This window comes from Rhipicephalus sanguineus, chromosome 1 (assembly GCF_013339695.2).
Source record: "Rhipicephalus sanguineus isolate Rsan-2018 chromosome 1, BIME_Rsan_1.4, whole genome shotgun sequence".
In the NCBI taxonomy this organism is placed as follows: Eukaryota; Metazoa; Arthropoda; class Arachnida; order Ixodida; family Ixodidae; genus Rhipicephalus; species Rhipicephalus sanguineus.
The window spans coordinates 45,179,549-45,198,745 of NC_051176.1; the positions used below are offsets into that span (position 1 = coordinate 45,179,549).

The 19,197-nt window shown below is 45.7% G+C and overlaps 1 protein-coding gene across 1 annotated transcript; it reads right to left on the reverse strand.

The window, feature by feature from the left end:
* Positions 1-7,050: 7,050 nt before the first annotated feature.
* On the reverse strand, positions 7,051-7,737 carry LOC119384066 (P2X purinoceptor 7). Its single transcript, XM_037652385.1, has 3 exons — positions 7,553-7,737; positions 7,266-7,469; positions 7,051-7,210 (listed from the first exon to the last, which is right to left on the reverse strand). The coding sequence occupies exons 1-3, from the start codon at positions 7,735-7,737 to the stop codon at positions 7,051-7,053; spliced, it is 549 nt and encodes a 182-aa protein (XP_037508313.1).
* Positions 7,738-19,197: the final 11,460 nt, after the last annotated feature.

Sequence of the window (19,197 nt, forward strand, 5' to 3'; positions counted from 1 at the left end):
TATATGTATAAAATTGTATCTTATGCACTACTGGCAGCTTTGCATTGCATCAGAGAATAATTTTTCCTTTTTTCTCACGCGTTCAAAGAGGTGCCCAGTTTGGCACGTTTGTCATGAGTGGAACCACTACAGTTTGTTTCACAACGCCGGCGTGCCAGTGTTGCTGAGACAGACCAAGTTTTCCGCTTGACTGCGGTGGTTTTTCAGGCTGACTAAACAAAGCTGGAGAGGTTGTGGTAATAATATTTCATTTGACAGTTTGTGCGCTTTGAACGACCGCTTTGATTTTTGTTTTATTGTTAAAGAAAACGTAATGAAGCCTGCAAAACTGCATGTGGTTCCGGTTTTCAACTTTTAACCGGCACTACAATCGTCATCGAGTCCATGAACCAGTGTTTTGGGCGTCCCCACACCAATGGAAGAAGTCCGAACGCAGATAGAAAAGTTCTGCTTTAAAAATTTCTACTCACTTTCTAGAGAAACCGCTGCAAGGTTGGACACTTCAGACAGTACGCTTTCTATTGCGATAGACAACAGAAGAGCAGTGAAGGACGGTAGACAGTCCCTTTAACATAGTATAGTGTCGTAGAAGAGTAAAATAACGAGTGGGCACCACACAGTGTGAATTGCGTATCTAATGGGTTGTTTAAAGCTTCCAAACCATTGCAAAGTCTCAGCAATAATTCGTTATAAGCCACAGCATCAACGAAGTGCACATAATGCCTTACAGGTGTGTAGTGGTTACCTCACTGCTACACAGAATAAACAATGATTGCATAGTGGCTCTACTTTGCAAAAAGTATGATTTATGGTGTAGTGGGCACCGTGCATATGTACTTGTAGTTGCACCGAGAGAGTTTACAATGGGCTCTAGAAAAGTCGCTATTCCAGCTTTCACTGTGACTGTGCTGCTTGTTCAGTGCAGGTCTGGCGGTTTTTTTTAATAATCGAAGCTCAGGTAATGGCTTTTTCACTGCCTGGATGAAAAAATTCAGAAGTCTAGCCAAAATACAGAACAGAGACATATTCTAACACAACAAAGTTTGTGTCCTTTTTATGATGCGGAATTTTGCAGACTATGTCCAGCAGCTATTGGAAGCAGCCATGGAGGAGAGCTGCAGTGAGAGCTACCGAAGTATGAGGGAGCTGAGGACAGATCCCGTACCTCCGCCCATGACTGCAGCGTATGCACGCTTGCCCAAGGAAACACTTGTGTCAAGGCGCATGCTGCGTTTCAAGAGCTAGTGTTTAAATGAATAGTGCCACGTGCTCTTTTGTTATTTTTACGCAACTAGTCCATTGCACACGTAGCCGCTGCCTTTCGCAAGCCGCGCCCTAATGTCTGGGAACCTTCCAGATTAATTTGAAATCTTCTGATAGGCTTGAGTGTGCAAGCACAAACTGTTGAGCCTATTCTGGAACTCACGCGGCCAGCAGCGATGAGGTTCGAATGTTTGATGCCGCATGTAAAATACCGAAGTGCCTTACCACAGATCAGATTATCGACAGCCGACGCTCTGTCCGCCGCTATCAGTGCAAGCGTGTATCACTTGTAGTTTGACTTCTCGTTTACCGGGCACAGGTTCCCCAAAATAAAACGTCTAGTCTTGAACAAGCCGACGGCTGCTTTCATCCACATCGCGACCCCATGACATGTGATGGAGTTGCTGTGCGTTCATGTTCTGGATGCCCCCGTCAAGCCGTCAACCCAGCCCCATTCGTGAAGAAGACACACCATCAGGGACACTTGAGGAAGCCGCACACTGAAAGGACTACCCCCTCAATTTGGACTTCTACCGGGTAAGCGAAAAGCCGCGGCTAGGAAGACAAGAACGATGACAGCCGGAGTGTCCCCTGCAGATGTCATGATGCAGCCGCCCAGAGAGCCGCCAACCTTCCATGGATCGCCAAGCGATGACCCCAAAACCTGGCTGGAGACGTTCGAAAGCGCTTCAACATTGAACAACTGGAACTCCGAGGACAAGCTGAGTCACGTGTACTTTTAGCTGAAAGACTCGGCAAGAATTTGATGCGAGAATGGGGTGCTCGATCTCGAGAGGTCAGGGATGGGTGTGGCACAAAGCACACGTACTGTGCACAAATGTTACAAGTGTGTGCATTTGGGAGTCTTGATTGAAGTGGCAGAACGACGAAGGAGGAGCTCGATGTTCTTAAGAGGTTACGGCTGAGTGTGGCACAGAGCACGCGTACTATGCACAAATGTTATCAATGTGTACATTTGGGAGTCGTGATTGAAGTGGCAGGACGACGAAGGAGGTGCTCAATGTTCTCAAGAGGTCAGGGCTGAGTGTGGCACAAAGCACGCGTACTATGCACAAATGTTCCGCAAATAGTAGCCAGATGAAGCTCTTGTCCATCGCAGGTAAGGGTGTAATGTGTAGAGGAAGACGGGATGTTCCGTCCAAACATTAAAGGGGTTACGCTTGTGCACAGTTCGGCTTAGCATCTGCCCAGTTCGGCTTAGCAAGGCAGTGGGTAAACATTGTGTGCGTAGGTGGGTGTAGGCTATGATTTTTTTCCTTGCAAAATGTTTCTCTCCATCTTCACTGAGAGCATTATCTTGTGCTGTCAAAGTGTGTTGCGTCAAAGGAAAGACAGGCAAGACAATTGACCATGCGGAAGAAACGCCGCGTTAGCCAACTCACATTGGCCGGAATGTGCATGTGTTTGTTGACGAGATCGCAAAAGCTTTGCAGCAGAAGTAGACAGGGCATTCAGTCGTAGGACACAAATGCGCTGCTGTGCCGCAATGTTGTGTGGCCACAGCCACTCCATGTTATGTTAAAGAGCTGCCTGGCTGTACAGAGAGGTTCACTGCTGAGGGGAACACTTGCGTGTAAGGCATGTTCGGATTTTGCTATCTTGCAAGCATAATGGCTTATATTTGCATAAGACTACTGGTGGTCGACAGTTCAGACTCCTTTTGACAGACTAGTGCTGTGCAAGAACGTTTCTACATTTATGTGCAGAGGGTGCCAGCAATACAAAAAGTTTCATTTAAGGGTTCCATTTAACGGTAGACCGTACTGCAGATACAATCTGGCAAAATTATTGTAGGTTTGATGGTAGATGGCTTCTCGAATAAGACTGTTGCTATGAGGTGGCAGACACTTGGGGCATCCAACGGCCCTGCTGTTGAAGGAAGCAGTGTAGAGAACAGCCTTTGCACTTATGGCCCTGTAGTGACCTGTTACCAAAGAGGCATGGTGGTGTAGTAGCTGGTGGAGCAGATGTCATTATGCTTCCTTAACCTTGCGTTTAAGCAATGGCCCATCTGGCCTGTTTCTACCATCACAGTTATTCTAAGTGTGGTTTTGGCTTGCATGCTGAATTTGATGGCCAATCCATCTTTGACAACCAGATAATCAGCAGTCCGAGATAGTTATTTCATCAAGTTATCACTTGCAAAACGTATTCTACTCTGTAGTTACTTGTTTGTGGTTTTTTACTATGACCGTACACCAGGTCCGTAGCCAGGAATTTTTTTCAGGGGGGGGGGGCTAGTCTGTTGGGGAAAACATTGGTGTCCATTATTTAATTTCGGGAAAACACCCCCCTCCATCAATGTTTCGGGGGGGGGGGGGTAGAGTCCCCTCCTCTGGCTACGGGCCTACCATACACCGACTTGCTAAACTTTCCATGCATTACAGTTTTTTTCTTCAGAAACATATGTGCTAGCTGAGGGAATAGAACCACACCATCCTAATTTTTAAGCATGTTCACTTCTTTTATCGCTTTTGTATACCTATATGCTGGATTTTTCTGTAATAATTTGTTTTTTCTCTTCCTCAGCTGGCAGTGACACGTGTTTTCTTATTTTGGCTTGTGTTGTATGTATCAGAATTTAGCCTCTTTAGCTGGTTTATATACTGAGGTACAATGTGCTTGAGAATGCATGGCTTTAAGTTAGCCATTTAAAAATATTCTGCTAAGTAACTACCATGCTCAGCAATGTAAGGCACACATGCATTGCTATGGCAAACTGCTCCATTATAAACTAAGACATGTCCTATTATAAAAGATTTGGTAAATCACGCAATTTTCGAGTATGAGTACTTGGAATGGACAACCGAGTGCATTCTTGTTTCAATTACTTTCCTCATGCTGTCGATTTGCCTGTTGATAACGAAATACATGACACGAACCTGGTCACATATTATTCACTAGTAATAAGTGTATACCAAAGTACCCGTGTGGATTTCTGTTGTGTTTTTGCATATGTACTATGCAAGGTTGTTCATACTTCATGGGTAAAAGTGCAAAGCTGTGGAAACCTCTAGAACATAAATTGGGAAGTCGTCCACCGGTTTACACTCTGCGTTGTTATCTGCATACCTGAGTGATGTTAGAAGAACAGAGCATTGAGTGAGTTGGTTTGCACTGTGAATCTCATTTGGGCAAAAAAACAGGAACACGAACCACGAGGCAAGCTCAGACTATCAGTTAGTTTGTCGGAAATAAACACACACACACACACACACACACACACACACACACACACACACACACACACACACACACACACACACACACACACACACACACACACACACACACACACACATGTAAATTTCCGAAGACACGTGGTTAAGAATACAGGTTGGCGTTAGGTTACACTTACATGAACTTGAAATTGACGATCGGCCAACCTTTATCTTAACCAGGTGTCTTTGCATGTTTATATATATATATGTGTATTTCCGACCATAAACTTTCAAGTGATAGTCTGCGCTTGTCTCGTGGTTTCTTTCTTTTGTGTACCTGTTTTCTAACTCGAAAGTGCTTTATGTCGGGGTCAACCAAGACTTGGAGACCATGCTTTAACTCGGGAGCGCACACCTGCTGTTTCTCTTCCTAATTGACCACGTTTTGAAGAAGTGCATATCGAGTGGCGGTGGTCATTAGGGGTTTTTAATGTCATCTTTGCGCGGGATTCACGATACACTGTGTCCAGGTATACTTTAACTTCAGCTACCACAACGGTTAAATCATGATAATGAGCGTTAGTCGTCGCGTTGGAGATGATCCACCAGTCAAACGCCGCTATAGCTGCCAAACACCAACAGGCATGGCACAAGCTCTCGTATATCACTACACGATAAGCACTACTTCAGTGAAGACACGTTTCACTTTCATGTTATAACAATTTCTATGACGGAGGGATCTGCCATGTTTTTTGGGTAAATGCCATTCACAATGAGTGATGTTCGGGCAAGATTCATCACTAGCCAACTTCCTGCAGTTCCCTGTTTCCAAGCTGGATCCTCTAATTTAGCGAGCTGTGCTCTGGATAATATGAGATTGGCAGTCACTGAAGTAATAGAGAAAGTAAACATTTGGGCATTGTCAGTTCATGTAATTCTTTTTACCCCAAGGACCTCTTTTGGGTTTTACACAAAAAATATACAAAATATACAGGAATACAGCATTATACAAAATATACAAGAATTGGCCACAATATTGTTTACATAAATCTTATTTCTTCCATGAACGCAGATGAGGTAGCGATATCAGCGATGTGGCGGGGAAGGCCGTTGCAGTCTTTACCTGTCGAATGGGAAAATCATGACGACAGTATGAGCACTTGAGAATAGTTCAGCCTACTTGATAGGTTGCGTACTATAGTGCACTAATATATACAATCCTTGTAATTACGTTATCTGTACAACAAATGATAACTTCATTTCTGCACACTTTATTATGAGTGTGCTTGTGCAGACACTGCTGAAGTGATGCTTATAAATGAAAGAGGTGTAGGTTCTAGCTGAACATGTCTTGCATATGGTGAGCTTCAATTTTTAATTTGAATGTGTGAACTTGTCATGAGACTCTTCATGCAGGTTAATCAGTGTAAATTCGTAAAAATGCAGAATAGGTAATGTGCATAACTAAGCTAAAGAGGCAGAATTGGTACATGCAGTAGAATTGTCTGATGCTTATGAAAAAAAAAAGTCGCAGTTTCACCGCAAGGGCGAAGCAATGAATGCGATAGCAAGAAATTAATGCTATACGAAGTGAGGCTCGCCAATGGATACTCTCAGTCTGAACAGCGTTCCTGTTGCAAAGGCGGCCGAAGCAGCGAAGGAAACTAGCGTGCTTCAACTGTCGAGCTGTGACACTTGATAGTTCGCGCTCATCTTCTGTTTGTTCGTTTAGCGGCGTCCCTTCAGCTCGAGTGACTTTCGTACGCTCGGTAACATGAGCGCGGACATCACGGTGAAAGCGTGAAACATTCCTCTTCCCCTCACCGCGAGAAAACCGCGCGAGCAGACAACGGAAGGGCAATGTTCTCGCTGCGCAAATATAAGAAGCGAGCGAGCTCGACGACGACTTTTAAATGCGCCCGTCGTGCTGCTAGCGCCATCTCGCTGGTAATGAAGAAACGCTTATTATCGCCTGCAGTCTCTGAGTCCGTCCAGCGGTAAAGGGTATTTATATAACTCTCGCCATTAGCTACGTGGAGGATCTGCGTTTCGTGGCGTAGTGGATAGCGCTACTCGCTGCGGAGCAAGAGGTCCCTGGTTCGATTCCGCGCTTCGGAAGCATTTTTCTGAGTTATTTTTCTTTGGGGCTTTTATATATATATATATACCTACTTATACATATACGGTGCATGACGGCGACGGACATTTTCCAGCCGAGACTGTCCATATAATTGCTATCTCAATAAAATGCCTAGTGTATGTTTTTGTCATGTTCTAAATAAAGTGATGTCAATTAAGTGAACGTAATTTATTGAAAATATAGGCTGCAAGCTGGATGCTATTGTACTACTACATAGAAGAAATGATGCCGGATCTGTAGCCAAATGAGTACACTGTTACATTATTAAAAAGTTTGTCAGCAATAGAAAAGCTGTTTAAGTGCTTCATTATAATAGCTTTCCTGTTGCACTATCTTGCTTTGAAAATAAAGAGAAAGCAGCTAAAAACCTTTTGTCGTCCTTTCATTTCAATAGGTCATGTTGCACTTATGTGATCAAATTGTCCTTCGCATAATTTTTTTTCTCGTGGGCGACGGTAGTGGCACTCACAGGAGAGGTGCAAGGCGGAACCCTCGGTACGTTGCTGATGGAAATTGTTCCCGTATGCGCAGCACCACGCAAGATGGCAGGACGCGCCGGTTTCCTTGCCCAAGGCAACCCCACATCCACCTGGTAAACTGACGATATGCTGTATATCTGTACCGCCTGCAAAAATAAAAGAGTTAGGCTCTTGGGCATAATTTCAGTCGATTGAGCTTACGTATGGTCGTCTGCGATCTCGGCATCCTCCCTGTTAACATGGACGTCTATATACGCGACCCTTAGCACAGCAGTATTCAGACACAGAGCCTCGAAATCGGTGTCTAATGTGACGCAGAGCTGTTCAATGCGGATTTCTGCAATGTCCTTGCAGCAGATGCACTCGGCCAGCGTCGGCATAAGCCCGCAGTGCTTGCACCTGCACCTGCGTACATTAGGAGATCATAGCTAAGTTCTCGCAGCCCTATATAGTGGAGCTGTGCTTTCTTGCTACTTATAGTTACTCACCAGTCGACGTTGCCTAGACGGCTGGCGTGCGGTGATGGGGGTCTTCCAAAATCGGGATCTCCGCTTTCACTACTGTCGTCCATCGACACGTCGCGGTGAGGCGCATACTCGTAAGGGTTTAAATTCTGTTCCCGCATGCGAGCTAGGATTCTCATTTCCAGGTCGCTGAGATTTTGGAGCGTCATAGTTTTGCTACCAACACTTCGTCTCAGAAATGACGCGCGCTGCTACTCGGCGCGACCGTGCATGTGCGCAGTTACGTTTTCGATTACTTGGCTTGGCTCGTGTATCGAGAGAGTAACGATGCCGGGACAAGCCATCCATGACACAGGCGCAGGCAACCTTGGGCGCAGGCGCACAGAACGCTGTACAAATACCGAGAAGGTGTATAAAGCCACATCATCTCATTGTAACAGCTTGCTATGTTCAAAAATGGTTGGAAAGATCAAAATAAAGGTGGTTAAGCATAGTTACAGTAACTCCTGCGAAAGCAGAACAACGACAGCCTTTACAAGGGCTAGCGGCATCGCTATCAATTCTCAGAGTTGCTGGAGCAAGCCTTCATGCGTGTTTGGAGCTTTTCAGATCGAAAAATACAGCTTAGAAAATAACTACGTGTTTTTAGGATAAACCACTGCAGCTACAAACGCTACGAAGGGTAAGCTTCCTGTCGCGCCGTAAAAAACTGGGTCGAGAAAAGTCAGTTGTCGGTCCCTTTAAGATTTCGTTTTGTTGTGTTACAGCTACCTGGCATCAGGCCAAGATGTGTGTATTGCCGTACTAGCCTGCCATGTGGGAATAAAGACTGCACGAAAGTGTATCCATGCCGCGTGCAGAGTCATTTGGGTGAGACTGAAAGACCACTATATGAAGGTACGCTAATAGCTATACAATTGCGAAATAATAGCCTTTAAAGAATCCTTGTAAAAGAAAAAAAACACTGTGTGACTAAAACAGTATATTATATGTCTGTGATGGGCCGATGAATGTTTATTTAATTACCACTTCATGCATACGCATATCTGAGTAATAGTGCACATAGCCTGCTAAGTCATGTCACGTCATAATGTCAACATTTCAGCACAGAGTAATACTGATTAAATATAGCACTGAAGCATTCAAAACTAGTGAACTGTTTTCGGTACGTCAGTGTTTTTATTTTCATTGTGTCAGCTACTAATAGCACAGAACTGTGTGATTTTGTGTTCCTTAAACAAATACAAGGTAGTCTAGAAAGAAGTTCACTAGGCCGCCTTGTGGTGCACGCTGCAGCATTATCCCATCATTGGCCTTTCAATCTCTTACCATGCTGATGTTGGCAAATAAGCTCTGAGTGTTTACATTGTGCTTCTGTGCATGCTGTAATAAAATTATGTTAGTGAGATTGAAGCAACATCAATTTTCCTGTAAAACTGCAAGATAAGGTGCAGTTTCATGTCAAGAGTATTCAGAAAACAATTGTGCACTGAGGGTTAGTCTGCTGCATGGTCGGAACAAGACCGTGATAAAGGTAATGCATAGTGATCACTATTGAAGCAGGTGTAAAAAACGTTGACAAGACAAATAACAGTGTGCATATATGTCCCTCTGAGATTGGAGGAACCGCTGTAATCATGAACTAACCTTACACTTTTAACTTTAGTGAGTTATCGGCCCTTATCATATTTCAAGAACCAGCCTTATACTTAAGGTAGCATCGCAGCGACCTTCACCTGCACTTATGATCAACACGCTGACTACCACGATGGCAGTCGCACACAGTTCGTGAAGTCTTTTGCTTTTCTGGCGAGCTAACTGAAGGCTCTGCGTACACGTATGTGAGGGCGTCGTGACCGTTACTCGTGCAAGGATTGACAGAACCCCATGGAGTGCCACAAAACTGAATTCATCTGCACACACCAATTTTTGAAGCTCACTGTGCTGAATCTCCTTTGAACACCATACCTGCGCCGCTATCCCTGCAACGATGATGATGAAGGGGAAAGGCCAATAACATGTATAAAATATTTTTGACAGGTGAGTTTCATTCACTTGCTTCGTTAAACGGTTTAGTTCGACGTCCACAGCAGTTCTGCGGATGCAGGCTGCTGAGGGAAATGTATGGCAACATGCGTCCGCCAAGCTGGTGCAGATGCTCAACTAAAACTGTCTAATAAAGCAAGTGAGACTCACCTTTCAAACACCTAACGCGTTTCGTCAGCCTTTCCCTTGCACCACTCTTGTTCCAGGTCTTCCTGCACTTTTTTAACTGGTGCCAATTCCCCGGCCGTAAATCTCCCTGGCTATTGTATGTCTAGGAATCGTGTTTTTTTCGGGCACAAAACAAAACATGGACCAGCGAAGGCACAGACAAGTGCTCACTCAGAAATTAATTTTATTTTAGTGCAATTTGGCGCAGTTGCGCACATGTACAGAATATAGTTCACCACACTCACGTGAGCTCATTGAAGGACTGAGTTTGTGGACATTTGTGTGTATAAGAGTGTGCCAAATTGTCGATGTTTGCATAATTATATGACCCCTGTTAGCAGCTGTAGCTTTGTGCCTTTAGAGTGAGCTTACCTGTTCATAAAAAGAGAACTTTAAGGGCTCGTTTTTTTGCTAGACACAACTTTAATTAGAACTAATAGACTTTCAAGAAAGCCAAGAGAAGTATAGGGGCTGTAATTTGTAGTAGTTTTAATGTAAATAGATTCGGTCCCTGCCCATATCCAGTTATCTTTTCGTTCACTTTATTTATGTCATAATTACTACAAATAACATCCCCTATACTTTCCTTAGATTTCTTGTCCGTTCTAATACATCATGCCGGTTCATGTTATTTGGAAACAGTGTAACCTCACGGCAAACATCAAGGTTGCTATTGACTAGTGGAGTTCTGATAATTGCATGCCTTTTTTTTCAGACACCCAGCACACCTGAGTGGGAATGCATTGCAGAAGGCTTTTTGAGCAAGTGGCAGTTTCCCAACTTCCTAGGTGCTGTAGCACGTTGCCCGTGTTTGCCCTCCAAACTCCGGCAGCATCTACTTCAACTACAAGGTAACATTCATTCATTTACATTCTTTTAAGCAATTTTCGACTCATTAAGTCATAAAGTGTACTGATCTTCACAAACACTTCAGGAAAAGGCAAGACAAACTACCGGTAAAATTTTAGTTCATGATAAATATTATGCGCCATCATGAGCAATGTAACTGTTCTTTTCTCGAAAACAACTAAAAACTCTTCAGTGCACTATTTAAGGGTAAAAGATAATTTCCTTGTCAAAATATAAAAATTGCTAGATGAACAAGTTTTTCAAATAAGCTCGCTTTAAAAAAATAAAAAGGAAGTGCCAGTGCCAACTTTAAGACATATCTTGGATGGAATTTCATTCATGTCTGGCGAAATTAGGGTGTGATATGTTGTTTACTTATTTTGTTTTATTTGTAAAATATCGTGGATCGAAGCGGCCTATGTCATGGAGCACGAAACATTTAGCAGTTGAAACTTCGCTGTTTGTGGTGACCAGATAACAGATAACGACATGCTCCGGTAGAGTTACTATTGCTAGTGGCATCTTGCAACCTACTATGCAATTGCTGCTTTTTTGGTTGCCAATAAAACCGGTGACTTGTTCTGCATGATCCAAACATCCCAATCGTTTTTTAAATCGGCTGCTTTAAGGCGCTGCTACTCTATAAGGCGCTGTTGGTGCATACAATTTCTTCGTAATTACCTGGTTGCCCTCACCGAACGGATTTTCACGTTCCATATTGTAAAAGAAGACTACACCGGCCTCACTCATTCTGGGTGAGCGCCATCGACAGCAGCACTACAGAAGCGGCACACAAAAACGCCATTTGTGCTGGACTCGTGTCATGTAACTATTTAACCACATCAATTAATAAAAGACTCACTTTGGTTCACCAAGTCATTTTATCAGAAGGTGTCAGAAGTGGTAGAGGTGGTCGAAGACAACAATGGCCGGCGAGAACGAACTCGAGTGACCCCACAACGTGGGAAGACTGGTTGCAAGCATACGAGTGGTATGAAACCGCCGTCCAGCTTCAGACCAAGACACCCGAAGTGCAGGTAGCAACATTTATGTCTGTTATTGAAACTGAAGCTCAAAAGATCTTTCGCACGTTCAACCTTACGGAGAGCGAGAAGGCGGACGTGAGTGTGATCAAGAAAAGATTCACGGAGCACTTCACGCCGCGCATAAATCACGCTTACGAACGCTACAAGTTCAATCTCATGACACAAAAGGAGGGAGAAACGTTCACGGATTACGTGACGGCTGCAAGGCTACAGGCTAGCAGGTGCAACTACGGCTCGCTGACGGACAACTCCTCCGCGACCGCATCATTGTGGACGTCAGAAATGACTTCATAAGAGAACAACTCCTCACTGACCCAACTCTAGGCTTGTAAAAAGCGATTTATCTATGCCAAGTCAACAAGCAAGCAGCCCAGCAAATGAAAGACATGACGACACAGGGCAGCCAAAAAGTCGACGCATTACAACAGAGTGCAGCCAAAGGGCGGAATAACGATGAAGACAAGCCAACTGCCTCGCCGACAAAAGCGACGATCAAGTGCGGATACTGCGGTACCAAACACGCGAAAGGCAGCTGCCCAGCATATGGCAAGAAGTGCAAAAAATGCAACAAAGTCGGACATTTTGCGATGGTGTGCCGAACGGGAACGAGACAACAACGACGGGTGAACGCTGTTGAGCATTCCAACTCCCACGACGAAGTGTTCATCTCCGTCATTCAGAACAAAAACAGCGCCGAAGAAGAATGGCATGAGACCATCACTTTTGCGTGTGGGAAGTCAGTTGACTTTATCAGTACCTGCATCGCCTTTGCAGGCATTACAGCAGGGGGGGTATATACATCACTACATCAACTGTCACTCATTTCTACACACAAAGCGTGGTAAAAGTCATCATTGCATTGAATTTCTGCAATATTTGACGGAAGAGCATTCCACTCACTCGTGGTCCTACAAAAGAATGAATAACGTTAAGTGTCACCTTTAAAAGGAAATTCAAGAACTTTCAAGGCATGGTCCCTTCTACGCGAAATATATGATGGTACTGCAATATAGTTCTTTCTGTGTATGCCTGTTTTTGAATGATAAATGCTGTGAAAAAATTTGATTCTCAGTGATTTTCGTCTGTCCTTTAAGTCCTGCCAACGAAGTACACACAGCTAGACACAGGCGCCCAGTGTAACGTCCTGCCACTAAATGTTGCCAAGTCCCTAGGTCTCAAGTTCACACAGTCGCCAGTGAATCGCATTGTGTCATACACCCAGCACAAGCTTGATGTGTGAGGAGAATGCATAGCCCCATGCACAGTGCGAAACAAGCCCGTCAAGATTAAATTCGTTGTTGTAGACCGACAGCCAACGCTAATCTTAGTCAGAAATGCATGTGACGTGTTGAACCTTGTGAAGCGTGTGCAAGTGCTAGACAAGCACGTAGAAGATGACCTATACATGGGACTCGGATGCATAAAATGCTTTGTGTACGACGCAGACTTGAAAGAGGATGCCAGCAAACTTGAGATCAGGCCTCCGAGAAAGGTACCATATGCCCTCATGGACAATGTAAAGACTGAAGTCGACAGCATGGAAAAGGCGGGAATCATCAAAAGAGTCAACGAACCAATCCCCGTATGCAGCCAAATGGTAGTAATCAAGCAAAAAGGCAAGCTAAGGATCTGTATTGACCCAACAGATCTGAACAAGATACTTCTTCGACGGCACTTCCTACTCAAGAAACTGGAAAAAATTGCCGCACAGGTGCGTGGATGCAAAGTATTTACACTACTAGACTTGAAGAAAGGCTTTTCGCAGCTCCCAGCGTCCGAGAAAACGCAGAGATATCTGGCGTTCAGCACTCCCCGGGGCAAGTACACGTTTGTTCGACTTGCCTTTGGAATAACGGCAGCGCCAAAAGTATTCCAACAGGTCATCACAGAAGTCTTATACCTGTGACACACTGGCATGTTTGAAAGGCCATTGAGTCGATGGCCATCAAAACGCTACAACTCCATCGAACTCGACGGAGTTCTCGCGTTGCCACACGACGGTTTTCAACGGCCGTTGAGTGATTCAGGTGTTTTTGCAAAAATTTTGTGGCGCTGCTAATCTTATTTTTGTTTTCATGTCGTCGTAAGTGAACTAAAATAAGTCCACTTAAAAGCACATATTTGTGCGTTGTTTTGTTCTAAAATATCAAGAAAATTGTTTATACATAATTATAAGCGCATTAGTAGTTATAAGCAGAGTTGGTTATAAGTTTGTTGAACAGCGACACTGTGGCTACGTTACGACCGCTTTACCCGTCCGGCCGCTTTCCCGGGTTTGTCACGTAGTTTTCCCGTTTTTCCTGGTTTTGCAGTTGCGTGTACTCATTTCCTTTCATTACGTACTTGATCCACCGTCATGAGTAACTGTGAAACAGATGACAAGGCCGCTATGGTGTTCTTTATGGCTGCGATCATGCAGCTTGATGCTAGGATTGAAGCGGCGAAAGAGGAAGCCGACGCCATCGAGGATAAAGGCTCTGTTATACTCCGACGTCCGACGCGAGCGCCCGCGAGGACGTTGCGCTTCGTCACGCCGAGCTGGCGACGCTACGCCAGGCGCAAATCGGTCTCCGCTACAGTCGAGCCGGCTCCAACGCGCCGGTGCGATCGCATCTAGAGGAGCGCATGCGCAGTAAAGCGAAGAACGCCCGCGCCACCTGTCAGGAACCGACGAAACAGCCCGCGAAGCACGTTCCTGTACGTGCGAGTCTGGCGCGTCTGGCGCGAAATGCAGCAGGATCTATTCGGCGCCGAGCAACGCCCGAGCGCGCCAGCAGCCGTCGGCCGCGTCGGCGGTCAGCCGACGCCGGACTATAGAGGGCTGTTTTTTGCTGACGTAACGTCGCCGTGACGCGCGCGCTCGCTCGTCGACGTTACGCCGGAGTATATCAGAGCCTTAAGCTGCTGCGCGTGAACAATTTGCTGACTACAATGGATGCGGTGTCCGACCGAAGCGTGAACAGGGAAAGGCGGTGTTTCACTCGGCAGACGAGGTGGTTCGAGGAGACCGTGCCACTGCTTGGCGAGAAATTCTTTAAGCGAGCGTTCCGCGTTACGCCGGGGATCTTTCGGTACATCGTGGACACAGTCAGACCGCTGCTCGAGCGCCAGAATACAAACATGCGCGAAGCCATCGCGCTTGATACACGTGTCGCGATTGGCCTGTACCGACTGTGTTCCTCAGCCGAAGAACGCAGTATCGCGGAGTTCTTCGCCGTGGGACGCGCAACCGTGAACGAAGCCTACAAAGAGTTGTGCGAAGCCGTGATCGAGACTATGGAGAACAAGTAGGTCAACATACCCACAGTGTCGAGCATGGCTGAACACATCCGCGAATTCACGGCAATGTTGGGTTTCCGCAGGCAGTGGGAGCGTTAGACGGGTGTCATTTTCCCGTTTCGCCACCCAGGGAGAGCGCCACCAACTACAGAAATTACAATGGATGATAAGTTGCAGTTTACACATGGGGTGCACTTGCATTACACCAGAATCATTTTTCAAGTTAGGTCATATTTTTTGTAGTGGAGAGGATGATCGATCAGCTGAACGAACGTGCGTTGTAATACAGACAACAGTCAGGTTGGTTATGTATACAAGCTCGGCATCGTTATACTTCTTATGCCTGCTATAACCATCCTAAGCAACACCCTGGCTTGAACATTGATGACTGCATACTATACAAAAGATGATCACTGCGTCATCAGGCCGAATTATATCTTCACTTCCGTGCAGTTCCTTAACTCATTCAGTAGTCAAAACAAGACCTCTGATTTCTTTGTAGTGACAACAAAAGACATTGTGTACCCTAATGCTCTGTAGCAATATTGTGAGAAATATGTGATAAAATGTGTGAGAAATATGTGATAAAATGTGTAAATTATATGCTCTGTAATTAAGCTGTTATCTAATGTGTTGCTCAGCATTGGCATTCATTTTCATGTTCTTCGGAAGTGCACTTCTCTGCTTATGTGTTCTAAATCTACTCCTGTCATGCCCGTCAAGGGTTGACTATCATTAATATAATGGCAGAAGGAAGCTCAATTAGTGACCAGCTTTTTAAATGCGAAGCATTTCTTAACGAACCTTCGGCACTTTGAGCGTTTCTATCAATCTATCTATCTATCTCTCTATCTATCTATCTATCTATCTATCTATCCGCCTACGTCTGGGTGCTCTCATGATCGCCTCCTTTACTTGGTGTAGACCAAAATTGGCACGGGAGGGTAAGAGCATTTGACGAATATGACTGTCGGGTCATGACATGAATAACGTGAAAATCCTGTCGCGTACGTCGTCAAACCCTTTCCTCCAGACACGTGTGGCACACACCCGTTTACCACGGGTCGCGGTGTACGGGTATGCGCCACAGGTGATTGACAGTTTATATCTACCCAGGAACAGCGCGAAAAGACATTGGTAACTTAAATGCGAGAGCGTTAAGGAAAACAGAGATCGGCAGCGTTGACCCGACGAATTTAAAGAACGAAAATTAGGATCCCAGCAGGAATCGAACCCAAGCATTCTGCGTGGCAATCAGGTATTCTACCACTGAGCCACGCCAGGTCTATCAACTGGTTTGGAAAAACAGCCTACGCAGGCGTAAACGGTGCAACGTCAATTGTGGTTGTGGTTCTGGCTATTTAATTTTACAAGAAAGCAATAAACACTACATGATGCTCCTACGATGTGTACTCTTACGATACCGGCGTCATTCTATCATTCTATCAGGCAATCAGGCATTCTACCATAGAGCCACGCCAAGTCTATAAGCTGGTTTGGAAAAACAGCCGACGCAGGCGTAATGTCGGTGCGACGTCAATTGTGGTTGTGTTCTCGCTATCTAGTTTTGCAAGAAAGAATAAGCACTACATATGTACTCCTACGATACAGGCGTCATATCAGATTAACGTCTGTGGTTCCAGCGTTGGCTGTACTTTTATAGCAGTCTAATAAACATTACATTAGTATTCCTATGATTCAGCAAGCTATATTGAAGACTGATCGTCCCCTGAGGAATACATGAACGATAGTTACGCATGATGTTCACATCATCGCACTGTAAAGTGCACTTAGTCCTCTAGAACGATGCAGTGTCGTTATTTCTTACAAGGCTTGGCGATGGCCTCATGCTGACCGAGGATGATGCCAGATTGCCAGCCGCTTTGCAGACTAGGCTACGTAGGCCACATACGCCCAGGTAGTCTACGAATACGATAAACACCATCCACTGATGTTGGTCTATGTAGCACTATCCAGGCCTACCAGCCTCGACGGCCTATACCTCCCCAGCGCGAAGGGTGGCTTCAGGTTCCGGCATGTCGCCGGCTCTGTCAACAGACAATTTGTCGATGAAATGACCGAGGCATCCACGTTTTTCAACAGGTGTACTATACCTCATACGTCATTACACATGGACCCCTCGTCACCGCGACCACGACTGAATCTAACAACAAGTCATGCCCAGCTGCTGGTGCTCACTGACCACGGTGATGATGACCTTGTTCAACAACTGTCAAGAACGTCTTGCACACATGCACACAGGTTCATGAAAGGTGCGTGTGTTCTGCATCATAAGGGACAATATAATCACTGCATATCAGCTTACCGCTTCTGGTATCGGTAATACCACGTTGCCGTTGGCAGCGTTACCCAACTGTAAACAACTGGTCATATAACACATATGCGTCTCTTGAACATATATGTTTGCGTATCAAATTTATACAAATCTTTGGTCATTTCGTAACGTTTCGCTCAGTAAGAAAAATTACGCCACAGTCACCTTCCCGCCGCATGCTTCGCATAACATCGACTCCCATGGTACGTGGGATCTGCCAAATGTTTTTGTTTTTTCTAATGCAATTACAGCTTGATTCTTCTGGCACTGGTGGACTACCGGTACAGGTTACGGTACATCAATGTGGGATCGCCTGGCCGGTGCCATGACTCGTACGTCTACCAACTTTCGCTGCTGGAAGATGCAGTCCAGGGTCCTTTGTTCCGCCGACCACTACTCACCATCAGTGGTACTGCTGTGCCACCTCTGATCCTGTGTGACCAGGCGTTCCCACTGACGGCGAACCTCACCACACCATTCTGTCACAGGGCACAGTTGAGCAACGCACAAACGTTGTTCAATTACAACCTTTCCAAAGCTCGCCGCACTGTTGAGAATGCCTTTAATAGGCGATGCGCAAAGCGCCGTCAACGCCATCTGCCGTCACGGCTCGAAGCGCTGATGGGTCCCGGAGGACAGTGTTCCCGCGAGCGTCTACGCGAGTGCACGGATGGATCTGTTTTATTGCGATAGCAATTATATGGACAGTCTGGGCTGAATTTTGCCGTCACCGTCATGCACCGTATATGTATAAATATATATATATATATAATATATATATATTATATATATATATATATATATATATATATATATATAACCCCAAAGAAAAATAATGCAGAAAAATGTTTCCGAAGCGCGGAATCGAACCAGGGACCTCTTGCTCCGTAGCGAGTGGCGCTAACCGCTACGCCACGAAACGCAGATCCTCCACGTAGCTAACGGCGAGCGTTATATACACACCCTTTACCGCTGGACGGACTCAGAGAGGCCGGCGCTTATAAGCCTTTCTTCATTACCAGCGAGATGGCGCTAGGAGCACGACGGGCGCATTTAAGTCGTCGGCGAGCTCGCTCGCTTCTTATATTTGCGCAGGGAGGACCTTGGCCTTCCGCTGTCTGCTCGCGCGGTTTTCTGGTGGTGAGGGGAAGAGGGTTGTTTCAAGCTTTCACCGTGGTGTCCGCGCTCATGTTACGGAGCGTACGACAGTCACTCGAGCTCAAGGGACGCCGCTAAACGAACAAAGAGACGATGAGCGCGAACTATCAAGTGTCACAGCTCGACAATTGAAGCACTCAAGTTTCCTTCGCTGCTTCGGCCGCCTTTGCAACAGGAGCGCTGTTCAAACAGAGAGTATCCATTGGCGAGCCTCACTTTGTATAGCATTAGTTTCTTGCTATCGCATTCATTGCTTCGCCCTTGCGGCGAAACTGTGACTTTTCATCGTAATTTAACGACTCTGTCGGGCCTCAGCGATGTCGAAAAATAACTGCTGCGTTGTCGGCTGCTCAAACACACAGAAAAAATCGCCAGGAACGCACTTCTACAGGTTTCCGGTGCTATTTCATGAGCGAGAGCGACGGCGGCGGTGGAGTGCGGCTGTACGACGTAGAAAGTAAGCAATCGCGCTTTGTTTACGGCAGTGGTAGAACGATTACCGTGTTTTATTTCTCCAGTTATGTCGCTACGTCTTCAGCGAACGCTACTACGTTTACACTTGATCGCCTCACCTGCATTGTAGACGCTACAATGCACATGAGGTTGTTATTACTGATAAGACGCGATGCCTACGCTCTCTTGAAAAACGATTGGCGCGAAACGCAATGCCAGAGAATGTGGGGCAGGTGACGGCTCCTTTACAAAAGCGCCGTAGAATCACACGTGTCACAAGGAGGCGTCTGCCTCCTTGTGACACGTGGAGGTGACGCCTCCTTCACAAGGAGGCG

Excerpts from the sequence above, each read along its gene's own strand:
- LOC119384066 (XM_037652385.1), bottom strand. The coding sequence starts at position 7,737 with ATGACGCTCCAAAATCTCAGCGACCTGGAAATGAGAATCCTAGCTCGC. Across the intron at positions 7,470-7,552 it reads CGTCTAGGCAACGTCGACTG|GTGCAGGTGCAAGCACTGCG; the intron begins GTGAGTAACTAT and ends TAATGTACGCAG. Across the intron at positions 7,211-7,265 it reads GAGATCGCAGACGACCATAC|GCGGTACAGATATACAGCAT; the intron begins GTAAGCTCAATC and ends TTATTTTTGCAG.